Below are 16,750 nucleotides of genomic sequence, written 5' to 3' on the forward strand. Positions count from 1 at the left end.
CTCCCATTAATGCAAAATGCCAGACGATACTGCTTCAATTATGGGACAATGACTGGATCTGCACAACCTTGTTTGAAAGTCTTTCGTGTGATCGTGGTCAATCGTGCTTTTTGGATGGGATGATGATGGGATAAGTGTGACAGCATATGAAAATCTTCTTGCTATTGTGCTATAAGAATGGGAATAGGACAGGAGAAGCATGTTTTGTCTCCATCTGATAATCTCCTCTGTTATTGCACTTATCATTGTGGGCAACCAGAACCAACTCTGTGTCACTCCCAGTCATATTTTGGGCTGTTTTGTGTGTGTGTGTGTGTGTGCGCGCGCGCACGCGCGCTCAGGGTGAGCAAATGTCATAGTCACAAAGGAGAACAAGACACCACAAAACGTAGGAGATTCAAGAAAAAAGTAGGACATTACAAAATAAAAGCTTAAGATTCTAATAGAAATATAAATTCATTTCACATGGTTTATTTACAGCTATCTCACATGTACACTCATCCCTCCATATTTGCGGCTTTGATATTTTGTGGCTTTGATTATTCATGGATTTGATTAATATGTTCTCTCTAGGAATATCTAGGTCCTCCAGTGCAACTCTATGGTCAATTTTAACCAAAAGTTGCACTGAATGACCTAGAGATTCCTAGAGAGAATACTCTACTAGGCATTTGTAGCTCCTCCAGTGCAGTTGAACACAGAGTCGCACTGGAGGACTTAGAGATTACCAGAGTGGTGTTTTTTGTTATTTGTGGTTTTTCCATATTCACAGGGGTCTTGTGCCCCTAACCCTAGGGAATATGGAGGGACAAGTGTACTGTATTTTGTTATGTACTCAACCATAGTCTTCTGATGAATTTATCTTTGTTAAAATGCCTTGTTGGCTTGCAATATACTTACAAAACTCTGAGCAAAACAAATCCTTAAAACTGTATTTTATGAGCAACAAACCCTTGACTGAATCTGCCTTTAAATTATTACTTTTATTTGTAGTTTTCCCATTTGCTCTCTCATCTTTCCTACTTCTTCTCAACCCAAATTGCACACTTTTGTCCCCCTCTCCTTAGCGCCACTGATGTTTCAACAACCCAGATCCTCCTTTCCTTTTCACACCTCCATCAGAAAACACACACACATAAACAAAACTACCACATGGTCAGCTGCAGTCTCCTCACACCTTCCCTTTTCCCCATATGCTGGAATTGTGTTGCTCAACAGTTTTTCTGTAATCATTAGGACGCATTGTTGCAGGCTAAAAATTTTGGTCATATTTATTGCTCGGTGAAAACTAACAAGCCCTTTGCAGCAGCAGCGGCACTAATAAATCTGTTGAGTTACCGCTTGCTTACCTGCTGAGGCATGGGATGACAAAAGGACAGATTTTATGTGGCACCATCACTGGGGGGAGTGTGGTGTGTGTGTGTGTGTGTGTGTGTGTGTGTGTGTGAGAGAGAGAGAGAGAGAGAGAGAGAGGACGGTACCAGATGACACCCTAAGGGGGAGGTGACATCACTTCTCCTCAAATACCTACCTTTTGGTAGAAATGGGCTGTGGCATTCATCTGTATATCTTTAAAATGCTTTAAGAGATGGCAGGGGTGGGGTGAAGCTCAGTGGAAGGAGACAGGAGAGGCCCCAGAATTTTTGAAAATTAAAATTTCAAATTTCAAAATTTTATTTTTTGAAAAAAATTGACCTTTTTGGAAATTTTTAAATTATATAATTTTTTTCTTTAAAAACATCATACTTTAACCAAATCTTCACTACACACACACACACACACACACACACACACACACACCTTTAGGTTGTGCATATGGTATTGTAATTTGAAGGTGTCATTTTAATTTTGCTAATGGTTTTATGTCACAACAATTGGTATTTCATCCAGTGGTATATGGAAGTTATGATTTACGAGTAACCTTAGTGCAAACAAACATTACTAAGGATTCTGTATGGTGTGAAATGGGAGGAGGTCAGTGGAAGGGGGGGTGACACTATGGAGATTACCGCACTGCGTTCTGAGAACGTTCCGTGTCGTAACGTGATGAGAACGTTCCTGGAACGGATATTACCACATTAGCAAACTAGAACGTGATGAGAACGCATTTTACTGCACAGCACTTCCTTTTTCTTGAAACCATTCCCAGAACATATTCCACCAAGGCCGAGAGAAATCCATTCTCTCATTCCTCCATCTCCTGATTGGCTGAAAGAATGACAGGCAGGGAGGCAGGCGGGCGAGCGACTGCAGTGAGGGAAAGGTGTGTATGAGAGAGAGGGGGGAAAGAAGGAGGGAGGGAAGGGAGGGAAGGAGTTCCATGCAGGTCTCTTCAAGCTGAAGGAAAGCAAGTTGCCAGGGAGGGGCCTGGGCCAAGGGCAGAGCCCGGGCAGCCATAGCAGCTCTTTAAACCGGTTAGAAAAGAAGAGTCCTCTGCTGTCATCCCAATTCCCCTTTTTGGCAGCTTGTCACCCTTTTGCCTCCTGTGTGTGTGCGCATGTAATGTGTGCCTTCATAGAATCATAGAATCATAGAGTTGGAAGAGACCACAAGGGCTATCCAGTCCAACCCCCTGCCATGCAGGAAATCACAATCAAATCATCCCCGACAGATGGCCATCCAGCCTCCGTTTGAAGACCTCCAAGGAAGGAAACTCCACTACATTCCGGGAGAGTTTGCTCCACTGTCAAACAGCCCTTACTGTCAGGAAGTTCCTCCTAATGTTGAGCTGGAATCTCTTTTCCTGGAGCTTGCATCCATTGCTCTGGGTCCTAGTCTCTGGAGCAGCAGAAAACAAGCTTGCTCCCTCCTCAATATGACATCCCTTCAAATATTTAAACAGGGCTATCATATCACCTCTTAATCTTCTCTTTTCCAGGCTAAACATCCCCAGCTCCCTAAGTCGTTCCTCGTAGGGCATGGTTTCCAGACCTTTCACCATTTTAGTCACTCTCCTTTGGACACGCTCCAGTTTCTCAATGTCCTTTTTGAATTGTGGTGCCCAGAACTGGACACAATATTCCAGGTGGGGCCTGTGAGCTTCCCTCCCCGCTTTAATTCTTGTCTGGCTCTTTTGCTATGGAATTCTGGGAGTTGTTTGCTTGCTTTTCTGTGGTGCTCCAAACAGAGGAGCTTTTGTGGGTTCCTTCCTGGAGGGAAGGAGGAGAAGGTCCTGGGCATCCCTGCCATCCCTGCCTCCTGCAGGCTGCCAGCACAAGAGCCCCGCTGGACATGACACCAGAGCCCCCCCCCCCCCCCGCAGAAGCAGCCAGACCCTCTCCCTCTTGCTCTCTTCCCTGGCCCCCTCTTTCTCTCTCTTTCGCTCCTTTCCTCTTCTCTCCCTTGTCCTAACTTTCCTCCCTTCCCTCCCTCCTTCTTTCCCCCCTCCACACACACCCCTTCCCTCACTGCAGTCGCTCGCCTGCCTGCCTCCCTGCCTCCCTGCCTGTCATTCTTTCAGCCAATCAGGAGACGGAGGAATGAGAGAACAGATTTGAGAACGGATAAGAATACCCGCACAGACCTCTGTTGGAACGTTCTCATCATGTTACAGCTCACTGGGAACACATTCAATCCGTACCCTCCTGGAACACATGTAGAACACATTTAGAATGTTCTGAGAACCCAATTGGAACACAGATGTGCGGTATTCTTAAATGTGTTTTTACAATAATTTATTTACAATTTATTTACAAATTTACATAATTTATTCTATCAAGTATATAGTAATAAGATGAAATTAGGAGAAAATTATATATTTTGAAATTCTATTATAATTGCTTTATTTTAAAGCTATAATACTATACCATTGTAGTAGAGGTATACAGCATGTTGAGATGTGTGTACCAAAAGGACTCCAGTCGCTAGGTAGTTCCTATCCTCCGCCTCCTAGTCAAACTCTGGGAAAGTTTCATACAAGTTACTTTTCCAAGCTCTCCTCCTTCACATCTTATGGCTAAAGTACTGATTAGTTGAAAGGGGGCTGGTGTGGAATCCTTTATTGTCATCCTCTGGCTAAAGCTGTATATATTTAACCTCCTCCTCTGAAATCTCTGGAAAAACACCAGACTTGACCCACCTGTTTCAAAACAACACAGTTTGACCACACTATCTTGACATTTGATTGGAGTCTTTATGTGCAACCTTCTATAATTTGCTGCTATTGAACATGACTACAGAGGACCACTGACTATGCCCATTGAAGACCAATGAAACACCATTGAATCCTTTCAGATAAACAGACATGGACTGGCGGCGTGCAGCTCCTGGAATAATCGTCCTGTTGGTTAAACTTACAGGGACAGCCCTGTTTTTTGTTTTCAGTGAGTATTGGGGAATTTTTGGTTTGAGTGTCTGTCTTGAAATTGATCTCATTTAATATCTGTTCCCTTTTCATTGTGTAAATGTGCCATATAGGGGCTCGACAGACCGCCCCAAAAGGGTGAGCTGGATGCGCCCGTTTTTGCTCCTAAGGGAGCCCACAGCAGCCAAACCGTGTGAATTCCCTCTGCACCAAAAAGAATCCGTTAAAAGCAGGTTCTTCTTGGTGCACACAATGGATGCGATGAGTGTGCCATTGGCACACTGTTGTATGTTGTACCAGGCCTTAGTAGAGATTCTTTAGTTTTATAATAAGAATTTTTCATCTGTACATCTGACACACACACAAAAGCGAACATGAAGAAATACTGAAGGTTTCAGGTCCCATGGGCTTGTAAACCTGTTCAGCTTCTATGGCCTAAATCCAATTGTCTATTTCAAATAGAGTAAACCGAGTGGATCAATAGAAACCTGGTAAATTAACACTTCAATTGTTAAGAGAACTGTACGCTTCTCTCTATTTGCCTGCTGGGTTTATTTGTAATGTGATAAGGCTCTAAGACATGGAAAACAGAACTAAACAATTAGATTCAGTTCTGTTTTCCATGTGTTAAGAGTCTTATCTCATTACAAACGAACCTGTCAGGCAAACAGAGAGAAGCACATTCTACGCATGACGCCGAAGCATTTTTGTTCTCTCCCAGTTGTAAAAGCATGGGAGAGGGTGGTAAAAGTGTCCCTTTTGCCAAACGGATTTTTCATCTTGCATAAGGAACACTTTCACAACTGTCTCCCAGTTGTTCACCTGGAAGAGAACAAAAGTGTTATGATGTCATGCAGAGAGAGAAAGATAAAATGCATTTTTCTCCATTTGCCTGCTGGGTTTATTTGTAATGCAATAAGGCTCTTAATCACGAGGCTATAAACACCAAAAATAATATGACTGGTGATTATATACTGTGTTTCCTGAATGCATTTAAAGGTTTTATACATCCTTTTAACATAGATTATTATTATTATAGCAATATTGGAAATGAGGCAGAGACAGAGAGACAGAGGTTTGCTTAAGGCTACTTAGGGCTTGTATAGACAGGCCATATGTAGGATTCCCCCCTGTCTTCATGGCAACCTGTCCACATGATGCAGGGCCAAACCCATGATTTGAATACAGGCTGTCTTCATGACAAAAGGCCAGTTCCATACTAAATCCACCCTATCCTTATCTTAAACAGATTTTTAAAAACCTCTCATCTTTTGCTTCAGATTTTATAGCAAAATCCAGAGCACTCCATAGCAATGTCAGGTGGCTGTTTACACACGTGCCCCACTGTGTCACCTGGCACTGTTGCTGCTGGCACAAGTCATTCCATCTGAGGTTACAATGAGGTGCCCATCCAATATGATTGACAATGGGCACCTTATTTCCCACTTCAGACTGTAGTGTGGAGGTAGTGGGGAAATCCGGAGCAGTTTGGGGGGCATAATATTCTAGAAACAGTCTGGAGTATTCTGGCTGGTGAAGATGATCCCTTAGTGTTCAGAGATGTAAACTGCCTAAATCTATTTGTTAGCCCAAGTTAGAGCAGACCCATTGAATCAATCAGATTTTGATAAATGTTGATACAGACAGTGAACCCTTGGTATCTACTGGGGTTCGGTTCCAGGACTTCCCGTGGATACCAAAATCTATGGATGCTCAAGTCCTATTATATACAGTGACACAGTAAAATAGTGTCCCTTAGATAAAACTATAAAACCAGCAGGATACATGTCTTCTTGGGCATCAGTTTCAAGAGGAGAAGATCTGAGTGACCAGCATACAGTCAACTTGGCAACATGTAGTTACATGTAATCTTTTTTATTTGGATTGCATTTTTATATATGGTTTGTGTATTATAAAATAAATTTACAGAAATCTGTACTGTACTGTACTGTATTTTAGCAGCAGCATGAAGAAATCCATATAAAAAAACCATTGAAAATGTTCTTGTTTTCAGTTCCACACACCTTCCCCAGAGGGAATATCAGTTTCATTTATGAGGAGAACTGGACAGGTAACTGAGCTTGGTGAATTATTGAATGCCCTTTCTTTCTTTCTTTCTTTCTTTCTTTCTTTCTTTCTTTCTTTCTTTCTTTTTGCTGAGAGGAAGCCATGTTACTGCACTGTACTGAAATTTCCTCACATTTGGGGTGTCCAGATTCTTGAATGTTGAAAAACACCTCCCTTCTCAGCAACAAAACATGTATCTAGGGAGATTAGTACACAGTTTAAAAAACTGATTTATTGCTGCCGAATCCAATTCAAATTCGGTATACATCCAATGCCGCTGCCACCAAACAAATGCATCCCAGGTAACATCTGTCTAGAATCTGAGTCCAGCTGGTCGATTTGCAAAGCCAGGAAGTTCCCTGGCAGCGTCGGCAGAAAAAATCCATTCAATAAAATCTGGATGTATCCCAAATTTGAATTGAATTCGGCAGCAGTAAATAGTTTTTTTTTAAAGCCACGTGATAATCTCCTTAGGCCACATCCGCACTGTAGAAATAGTCCAGTTTGACATCACTTTAACTGCCATGGCTCCATGTTGTGGAACTGAGTAGAGCTCTGGTGCCACAACAAACTACAATTCCCAGGATTCCATAGCATTATTTCTGCAGTGTCGATGCAGTCTTAGAAAAATGTTTGTACTTTTTTGTGATTTTTTTCTGGCTATGTGGCCATGTTCCAGAAAAGTTTCTTCCTGACGTTTCGCCATTATCTGTGGCTGGCATCTTCAGAGAATGTTTGCCTGGGAAGGACTTGGGTATAGATGCTGGCGAAACATCAGGAAGAAACTTTTCTAGAACATGGCCACATAGCCCAAAAAACCCACAAAAAACTACGGATGCCGGCCATGAAAGCCTTTGACTTTACGTTTGTCTGTACGTTTAAATTGCCCTAATTTGCTGCCACTTTTCATTGATTTTTATCTATGATTAAGAATATATTTTCTCTAATTAGCTGGGAACATTCATGTCACTTAATGCAGAAGCATTATCTTTTGTTATCTATAGCTACATCACAGTGTACTCCAATGTCATATGGCTATGTCAGGTGTGAGATTCATGCAACCTCTGGATGTTGCTGGTGCAACTTACAGGTGCCTTATGCACAGAATGTTTGGTGTTACAGTGTAACATCTGAAGGACAGCATGATATCTACTCCTGCTTATGTAGTGTTGTGAGACATTCTACTTTTCACCACATCAACTACCAGTGGTTGAACTAGAATGAAGCACTAGGCAATAGGAAAAATGTCACTGCAACAGATATAAAGGATGACCAATTAAAATAGAATGAATAATGAATACTTATACAGTGAAATGGTTGGTTCTAGACTAAGGGTGTATACACACTGCAGATATAAAGCAGTTTGACAGAGAGCACCAGAGCTCTTTGACAGATCAGGCTGAATACCTCACCAAAATACAAATCCTAGGGTTCTGCATGACAGAGCCATGACAGTTAAAGTAGTGTCAAACTGCTTTTATTTCTGCAGTGTGGCAATAGGCCAGGTTAGTTGTCTGGTAGATCCATTTAAACCAGTATTAAAAATTAGTCATAACAGGTTTCATTCATTTCACTGGGAGGTAAGTGCAACTCACTTAGGAGATTAGTGCACAGCTAAAAAACGTGACTTAACACTGCCGATTTCAATTTGAATTCGGGATCCATCTGGATTTTATCGCATGCATTTTGCAGCTGCTGTCACTGGCCAAGTGCAGCTTGGATTCTGTCAGGAATTCACCTGGGCTGCACCCGGCAGGCGGTTTTGGTGTCAAAATGCATCCCGAATTCTAACTGAAACCAGCAGTGCTAAGTTGTGTTTTTTTAGCTGTGCACTAATTTTCTATTTCTGAATTCAACCTAATGTGTTTTAGTAAATCTTGACCCAAACTGCTATTTTCTACCTACATATGTAAACTGAAGAATATGCAACATAGTCACAATGAAAACCATACTGTGCTGATGTAGTTATTAAAGTCTGTTGCAGTGCCACAGTGAAACTTTTCAAGGTAGAGAACAGATGCCAAAGATATATTACTTTACAGTGTTGCACACTACAGAAGGCCTTCATGAAGGGATGACTACTTTTCCTGCAAGAGCCACATCTGCAAGCACCGTGAAAGGTAATGCTCTTTCATATAGAAAAGTAGAAAACAGAAAGCCAATGATATTATTGTAAAAATGAATGGTTTAGAGTCTGTTTCTTTGTAAAGAAAGAATTCCTATGATGCTTTTCATAATACCCAGTTAATTTATAATGTGCAGGTTGCACAGATAGAAATCATGCTCAGAGATTAGATAGATAGATAGATAGATAGATAGATAGATAGATAGATAGATAGATAGATGCACAGTGAGACGTTAGCATCCAAGCTAAATCACTGTAGCACCCCATATTTTTTTCTGTTTGTAGCATCTGTAGTTAGCAGCTTCCTATGACAGACAGCTCTTCTGATTCAAGATGATCTACCTATGTTAGTAGGCTTGACAAACAATGGGGCCGTTTCCACTTGTGATTTACAACGATTTAAAATACACCGTTTTAAATAAAACCGATTCAAAATAACCCTGGTCTTATCCCGCTTTTTTTTTCTTCGTTCTCATTTACCAACTAATTCACTTTAAGTGATCCGCTTGCGTTCCTATTCAAATAAAACAGTGTATATATAAACCGGTTTTAGCCTTATTTCGTTCCCACTCACCATTTTGGGGCTGTCAATCAAAGCAACGTCATCAAAACGTCACTTTTAAATTTCGCGGTTTTTTAATAAAAGAGCCAATGAGGAGACACTTAAAGTGCGGCGGGAAAGGGAAGGAGGATTAGATGTGAGGAAAGGGAGAATAGCCTTCCTTCTCAAACAAAGAGCAGGCTTGCATTTTTTTCCCCTTCTGTCTCCTGGGACAGAAGGTTTCGGGTTACTCCTCTGCTCTGCGAGGCTGTGTGTGTTTAGGAGGGAAAGGAGGGGTAGCTTTGCCCACAGCTGGGAGCCTGCGCTTGCAGGGTGAATTCTGAAGACAGATTTTTTTCCTTCCTTTTTCCTTCCTCTCTGGTCTCTCCCTTCGAAGGTAGGGGAGTACTGCAATTATCCGTGGGGAAGGATGGTTGAGGGGAGAGAGAAACTGCCTCTCCAAAGCACTTCTGCTTGGCTGCTGCCTTTGAAAAAAGACCCCAGAGAGGCTGGCGGAGGCTGCTTGCTTAGGGAAAGCTCCTTCCAGAGGAACTATGATGGGTTTTGCAGGACGGATCCCCGCTTCATGGCTCTATAGACAGCCCAGGGAGGGAGCACTCTTCCTCTCCATTACAAATGGTGTTCATTGATACACACACACACACACACACACACACACACACAGGGTTTCCTTATCTCCCCCGAGATTGCTGTGCAGCAACCCTCTCCTTGAGTGGCACGGATGCTGAAGAGATTAAGCGCCTGTAAACCATTAAAATAAAATAAAAATTAAAAAAATCCTTATCTCTTATTGAAAGACCACAGCAGAAAAAAGGGGTGAGGGAAGCAAAGATGGCGATGGCCACGACGGATGGGGACAGAAAGGGCAACTCCCCCAAGCTCCGCTCCTCCCATCCAGCTAACCCGATTTCAGAGGCTGATCGTTCCCATTTAAATAACTAGATTCCTATCCCGAATCAAGGAAAAAATAGAAGGTTCAACCCTTTTATTTTTTTAACGCGGGTTATACGCCTTTAACGCGGTTTATAAAAAGAACCAAGATATGAATCGATTTCAAATGGGGACGCATGCGGGGTGATCTAGAACCGTTCTAGGTTTAAATCGGGTTCAAATGGGCATGCTACTTTCTGAATTCGCTTCGTAACCCACGTTATACCCCAGTGGAAACGGCCCCAATGAAGATAAACAAGATGCACTCCTTAGTAAAAGAATTCAAAGACATAGCCATGTGAGTCTGTAAAAACAGTATGCAAAGATATCTTATAGCACCTTTAGACTAACTGGAAGAAAGAGGTTGGCAGCATGAGCTTTGATAGACTTCAGTCTGCTCCTTAGATGCATTGACCAAATGCATCTGAGAAAGTAGACTGAATGAACTATACAGGCTGCCCTTTTACTGTCCGGATTGGAAAAAACGGCTCCTTTTTGTGCCCTCGAAGGGGCGCCATAGCTTCCAGTGTGCAGCATGATGAGGCCCCTTTGGCGCTGCACCATTTGGACACAGCACCAGCCATGTTGTGTGGACCAGCACATGCCAAAATGGCACCCTGGCAGTGGGGTCATGGTGTCCAGTGTGCGGACGCTGCACTGTGGCTTCGCCCACAGGCCAGCACTGAAGACTATGAAACCTCATGTTGCTAACTTCTTTCTTTCAGTTAGTCTCAAAGGTTCTACAAGATCTCCTTAGGAATAGTAGTCCTGTCACCTCATGTTAAACCACATCTATATTTATTACTCTGGTGAACCCATAGGCTGTTTGCTCATACTCAACCTCCTGTGCATTCAGACTTGGGCATGGTTTCTCTCCACAATTCTAGCATTCATTGAACAGTTAAGTGAATGCAAGACATAGGTTAAGAATCCATCGCCAGTGTTCACACCTTGATACCAGTACACCTGCTTATTCCTCATCTCCCAGTATTCAGTATTAGTGCAAAAAAAGGGTGTTGAGCTTTATGCAAACATGCTCTTTCACTTGATTTTGTCATTAATTGCCTTGAAGTTTACTTCAACCCATGGCAACCTTATGAATGAGAGACTTCCAGGTTACCCTATCCTCAACTGCTCTGCTCAGGTCTTGCAGACTCAGGACTGAGTCTTCCTTGATTAAGTCTATCAATTTGGTTATGTGGGCTTCCTTCTCTTCCTACTTCCTTCTACAATTCCAAGCATTATTGTCTTTTCTACTGATTTGTGATTTTCATTATATGGTCAAAGTACGATGAACTCAGTTATTGATCTTGGCTTCGAGGGAGAGTTCAGGCTTGAACTGTTCTAGGACCCATTTGTTTGTCTTTTTAGCCATCGATAGTACAGTCATCCCTTCCCTCGTATGGGGATCCATTCTGGATCCACCACCCCCGCATAAGGGAAATGTTCAAGCCCCATTGAAAACAATAGAGCCTGTGCTTATTCTGGCATCCAGCTTCAGCATAAGCTGAAAGCCACATCTGACGCGGGTGCACTGTATCTGCAGAATTCTTCTCCAATACATCTCAAATGAGTTTATTTTCTTTCTTTGCTGCCCAGTTCTCACATACATACAAAGTGCTGGGAACTACAATGGTATGAAAGAATTAGCTTTAGGAGTATATTTTTGCGCTTCAGGATCTTGTCTAGTTCTTTCATAATTGTCCTTCCCAGTCCTAGCCTTCTGATTTCTTCACTGCAGTCTCCATTCTGTTAAGTGACTGATCCTTTAGATGTTTTGGACTTCAGCTCCCAGAATTCCTGACAAATTCCTGGCAAAGTTGGCTGGGACTTCTGGGATCTGAAGTCCAAAAAAAAGGAGGACCAAAGGTTGGGAATCACTGATCCAAGATATAGTAAATATTTAACTATTTCAGTTACCTCCATGGTCATTACTTTTGTTTGCTTTATGTTCAACACTATGCTTGCCTTAGCACTTTCTTCCTCAACCGTGCGAAGTAATTAGTAATGGTTCCAAGTCTTTGCTATTTTCTGCCCGTAGTACGGTGTCATCTACATATCTTAGATGAGTGATATTCCTTCCTCCAATCTTCACTCCTTCTTTCCCCATGTCTAATATGTATTTGTGATACAGTCAGTGTATAATGACTGGGATATAATTGGTGTATGATAACCAGGGGCAATCAAGGTTCCCCAATAAGTGGAAGAGCCAACATGGATAGAACTGGATGCAGGTCAAATCCATTACACACCAACACTGAACAGACAGAGATTGGAGTAGGCCGCCTTGACATGGCTTTGTCCAAAGGATAATAAATAATAATAAAATAAATAATAAAACTTTTATTTATATCCCACTTTTCTGTTACAAGACAATCAAAGCGGCTCACAACATATTAAAATCCACATTGACAAAATTATGTCCCAAATTCCCCATTCACTATCTTTCAGCTGTTCATTTAACACATTTCCTAATTTTATTTTTACACCGCCCTGAGATCTTGGAATATAAATATTTTAATAATGCAAAAGTATCATTTCATTGATGCACTGATGTATTATAGTGGTATAACCTGCATTTTAAAAAAATCTAAAATGAAAGAAAGGACGATAAAAGGAGACTTTTTAGTTCCATTATGTCTCAGAAGTAAAAATAAACTCACTCTAGGGTGGGAATAAAATATTGCAGCTGGGGGTGGAAATTGCCAGATACCTTTGGATATTTTTGAAAAACGTCAATAAATACCCGTCACATTTTTATTGTCTGGAAGAGCCCTAATACTTTTAAAAATACACAGCTGAATGCACTGGATAAATCTATTTAGCCCCTGGTGGAAATATTTTGCTGACTACTAAAATGTCCCTCCTGCCATAAGCAAAATTTTGTGCATACTCTGCAGCTCATGAGACAAAAAATGCTTGGCTATGGTGCAGGGCTTGGCATTGAGGAAGTAGTATCAAGTCTCCAAAGATGAGGTTTGAATGAAGCAAAAAATAACTATATTTGTTTGACACAGATCCCCCCTTCATTCTCCTCAAAGCTGGAATTCTACTTATCAATACTCTGGTTCTTAGGTATTCTTTTATCTCTTTGCAACCTCCTGCAGCCCAGATTCCTCTGAAGCCTCCAAAATGGGAAAGATACAGAGGGAGTTATTACTGGTTTTCGGAAGACATGGATGTGTGGCTCAACAGCCGAATGAAATGCCAGAAACATAATTCAGACCTAGTGATCATCACTGACAGAAAAGAACTGGTGAGGCTGTGGCCACTTTTATGCGAACAGATCACACACACTGGAGTGCATACACACTGAAATACGTTTTCCCTGAGAGAAGGACTTGAATGAATGCATCTGCAGACATTGGAGATTACTGCATGAGGATGCTTTTTCACTGTAATTGCACAATTTCTGTAACACAGTCGAACCAATAATGCTATTAAGCCTCTTATTTCTGTATTACCTTTCCATAGCACTACAGCCTTTGGTTTAAAACAAATGTTTCTGGATTCTGGATTCCACACTGCGCATACAAACCCCAGTCTCCATTCCCTTTTCTTCCTGTTATGCACATGCATGTCGGTTTTGTGTTTTGTTTTTTTTTCTTGCCAGTATGAGACTAGGAAGCTGCTCATGAGATTCTTTGCCCAACTCATTTCTGCCCATTCATGAATTGTGCTTTTTATAAAAAAATGTTTTGTAGATAGCCATTTTTTTTACTTTTAACAAACCAACTAAATGTTGCCCAAGTACTTACAAGAGGCAATTTGAAGCTTGCACAGAAATAAGCAAACACATTCCAGAAATCAACAATACCAGCCTTCTTCTTCACTGACCCAGGAGGTCCATGGTGTAACAGAAGCAGGGAAAATGGTTATTGACATGCCCACTTGCACAACCACACAGTAACAATACTGTTGTGGTAAAGCAATCTGCACCTGTGTGATCGCGTGAATGAAGAGGCATTGTTGCTTTTTCATGGTTATCTAATGTTAATGCAAAATTGCACAATAATAATGGCATAACAATCGATCGTAAATGGATAAGTGATGAAGTTATGTGAAAAGGGGAGGAATCATTTGTTGCAAATCCACTACAGTTCCACAACTTGTGCCATGTGTGGCAATCTCTTTAGACAAAAGACAGTCTACATGTTTGGGCATGTAAAGTGATGCACCCCCTGACCTGACCAACTATAATGAATTACACATTATAGAGAGAAGAGAGCACTATGTATTACTGCTGCTCAGTCCCATTATTTTTCTGTCCTTGCCAGGAATTTATTTATAATAAAACAACAACAATGGATTATTTCATTGGACTGGTATATACAGGAGATGGAGATACATGGCTGTGGTTTGATGACACTGAATACAAGAGGACTCTGTAAGTTTCATTTTCTATTTCACTGGTCTTTGTAAGCATGGGTAAGCCTCAATCCCAGAATCCCCTGGGCAGCTTTCTGGCTGGTTGGGAGATTTTGTGAGCTGCAGTTGAAAAAAAATGTGTTTTCCAAACTGACTTCAGTTTAGGAAGTTGTTTTTTCCAGGTTAGAATCACACCATCTCTCCATCCAGTTCAATATAACCTCCTCTGACTGACAACAACTGTCTAAGGTCTCAGTTGGGCTCAGCACCTGACACTGTTGTTGTGTGCCTTTATGTGATTTCCAACTTATGGTAACCCTAAAGTGAATCTATCATGAGGTTTTCTTCAAAGTTTCTTCAGAGGGGGTTTACCATTGCCTTCTCTTGAAGCTGAGAGACTGTGACCTGCCCAAGGTCAACTAGTGGGTTTACATGGCCACGGCAGGATTTGAATCCTGATCTCCAGAGTCCTAGTCCAACACTCAACTGACCATGTCATGCTGGCACACCAGCACCTGCTACCTGGTCTTTAAAAAACAGCAACATTGGAAGATGCCAGCAGTTGAATGTGGTGCCTCTGCATACAAAGCATGTGCTGTACCACTGAAGTTGTGGCCATTCCCCAACTGGGTGGGATGTGCCAATTTGCACATGGCACGATACATTAGGGTTCATGTGGGTGCATTTCCCTCCATGGACAAGATCCTGTGTCAGGAAATGTATTGTAACGTTCTGCACAGGGATAACTGTGATACCTCTTCCTCCAGATCTCAACTTTTACCTGTTGGACCCCCATTCCATGGGCATTTAATGGCTAGTGTGGGGGTCTCAGAAAATAATCTTGCTATATTTCTGTATCCAGATACAGAACACTGGCATGGCCACAGGGAGCCCTGGTGATGCAGTGGTTAAATGCCTGTACTGCAGCCACAAGGTTGTGAATGTAATCCCAGGCGGGGCTCCAAGGTCCACTCAGCCTTGCATCTTTCCATAGGTTACTAAAATGAGTACCCAGCTTGTTGGGGGCAATTGGCTTACACATTGTAAACTGCTTAGGGAGTGCTTAGTTCACTGATAAATGGTATAGAAACGTACTTTCTATATTGCTATACAGTTGGCCCTTCTTATACACAGATTTTTTATACATGGATTGAAGCATCCACGGTTTGAAAATATTAAAAAAAAGTATAAATTTCAAATATCAAACCTTGATTTTCCATTTTTTATAAGAGACACCATTTTGCTATGTCATTATATTTAATGGGACTTGAGCATACACAGATTTTGTTACCCACAGGGGATCTTGGAACCAAACCCCAGCGTATAACAAGGGTCCACTGTACTGCTATATTGTCCACCAGGACCCCCAGGCTCCTCCAACTTATGCAACTGTCAGTCACTAACAGGATGCCAGCCCATGTTTTATTAGAAAGAAGCTGGTTTTGCTCTTCCCTGCTCAGAAAGATAGTAATGGAAGACAGTCATGTTTTGACAAACACACATCTTACACCATTTAAGTGATAGTCCATTTTAAAGTCAAGGAAGACCAAATGGGCATGGGTTAACAGGAAATGTGCTTTGCAACTGACTATTTTGGGCAGTGAGACATGGGGATTTGACTTTCTACCAAACCAGTTGCCGATCATGTCCTTAATTTAAGATTGCTCAACATAATTTGCTGTAGTTGCTTTTCTTCATTGCTTTGTTTCCCGCTTGGTTGTTTCATAGCTTTACGCTTAATCCAAATGGAATGGAAAATGAGTGTGCGACGGTCAGGGCAGGAGAAGTGCGTCCAACATCATGCTATCAAAAAAGCCGCTGGATCTGTGAGAAGAACTGATATTCAGTTGGATCCAAATAATCCAATGCAATAACATTAAGGAAGCGACCAACTATGGACGTGAATTCTTGATTATTAAAAAGAGCATATCTTATCATGGTGTTACTCTTGTCAACTATCTATTATATTTGGGGTTTTTTTAGTATTTATTTTATTAATATCTTCTCTAATTAAAAAACAAAAACATGTAATAGCATTGACAACAGCAACAATAAAGGTTACATAAAGCATATCTACACTCAACAAATAAGAGGGCAGATACCACATGCTTGCATAACAAAATCTACATCTACATAATATAATGTAACATAGCAAATAACAAATGATTTTCTTCCCAACATTATTTTTGTTGCTATTGTTGTCCATTTATATGACTTATCTTAGAGAATAAGAGGGATATTAATTAAACTAGGATGGTTATAGAGGACTGAAAGTATAGATGTATTGGTTTAGATAGAATATATCTTTAGATAAATGGAAGCGTATTAAGTAACAAATTCCATATGTGAATTTACAATGTGAAAGTATGTGTAGGCAAAATGAGATTTTAAAATA

The 16,750-nt window shown here is 41.3% G+C and overlaps 1 protein-coding gene across 1 annotated transcript; it reads left to right on the plus strand.

Moving 5' to 3' along the window:
* Positions 1-4,239: 4,239 nt before the first annotated feature.
* Positions 4,240-16,275, plus strand: LOC149323379 (C-type lectin domain family 5 member A-like). Its single transcript, XM_089488872.1, has 6 exons — positions 4,240-4,322; positions 6,318-6,374; positions 8,413-8,490; positions 13,095-13,243; positions 14,265-14,374; positions 16,084-16,275. Exons 1-6 carry the CDS (start codon positions 4,244-4,246, stop codon positions 16,193-16,195), a joined length of 585 nt encoding a protein of 194 aa, XP_089344998.1. The 5' UTR covers positions 4,240-4,243; the 3' UTR covers positions 16,196-16,275.
* Positions 16,276-16,750: the final 475 nt, after the last annotated feature.

This window comes from Sceloporus occidentalis, unplaced genomic scaffold (genome assembly GCF_023333645.1).
Source record: "Sceloporus occidentalis isolate IW3139 unplaced genomic scaffold, rSceOcc1.0.p SCAF_1, whole genome shotgun sequence".
In the NCBI taxonomy this organism is placed as follows: Eukaryota; Metazoa; Chordata; class Lepidosauria; order Squamata; family Phrynosomatidae; genus Sceloporus; species Sceloporus occidentalis.

Excerpts from the sequence above, each read along its gene's own strand:
- LOC149323379 (XM_089488872.1), top strand. The coding sequence starts at position 4,244 with ATGGACTGGCGGCGTGCAGCTCCTGGAATAATCGTCCTGTTGGTTAAA. Across the intron at positions 4,323-6,317 it reads AGCCCTGTTTTTTGTTTTCA|TTCCACACACCTTCCCCAGA; the intron begins GTGAGTATTGGG and ends TCTTGTTTTCAG. Across the intron at positions 13,244-14,264 it reads TCACTGACAGAAAAGAACTG|GAATTTATTTATAATAAAAC; the intron begins GTGAGGCTGTGG and ends TGTCCTTGCCAG.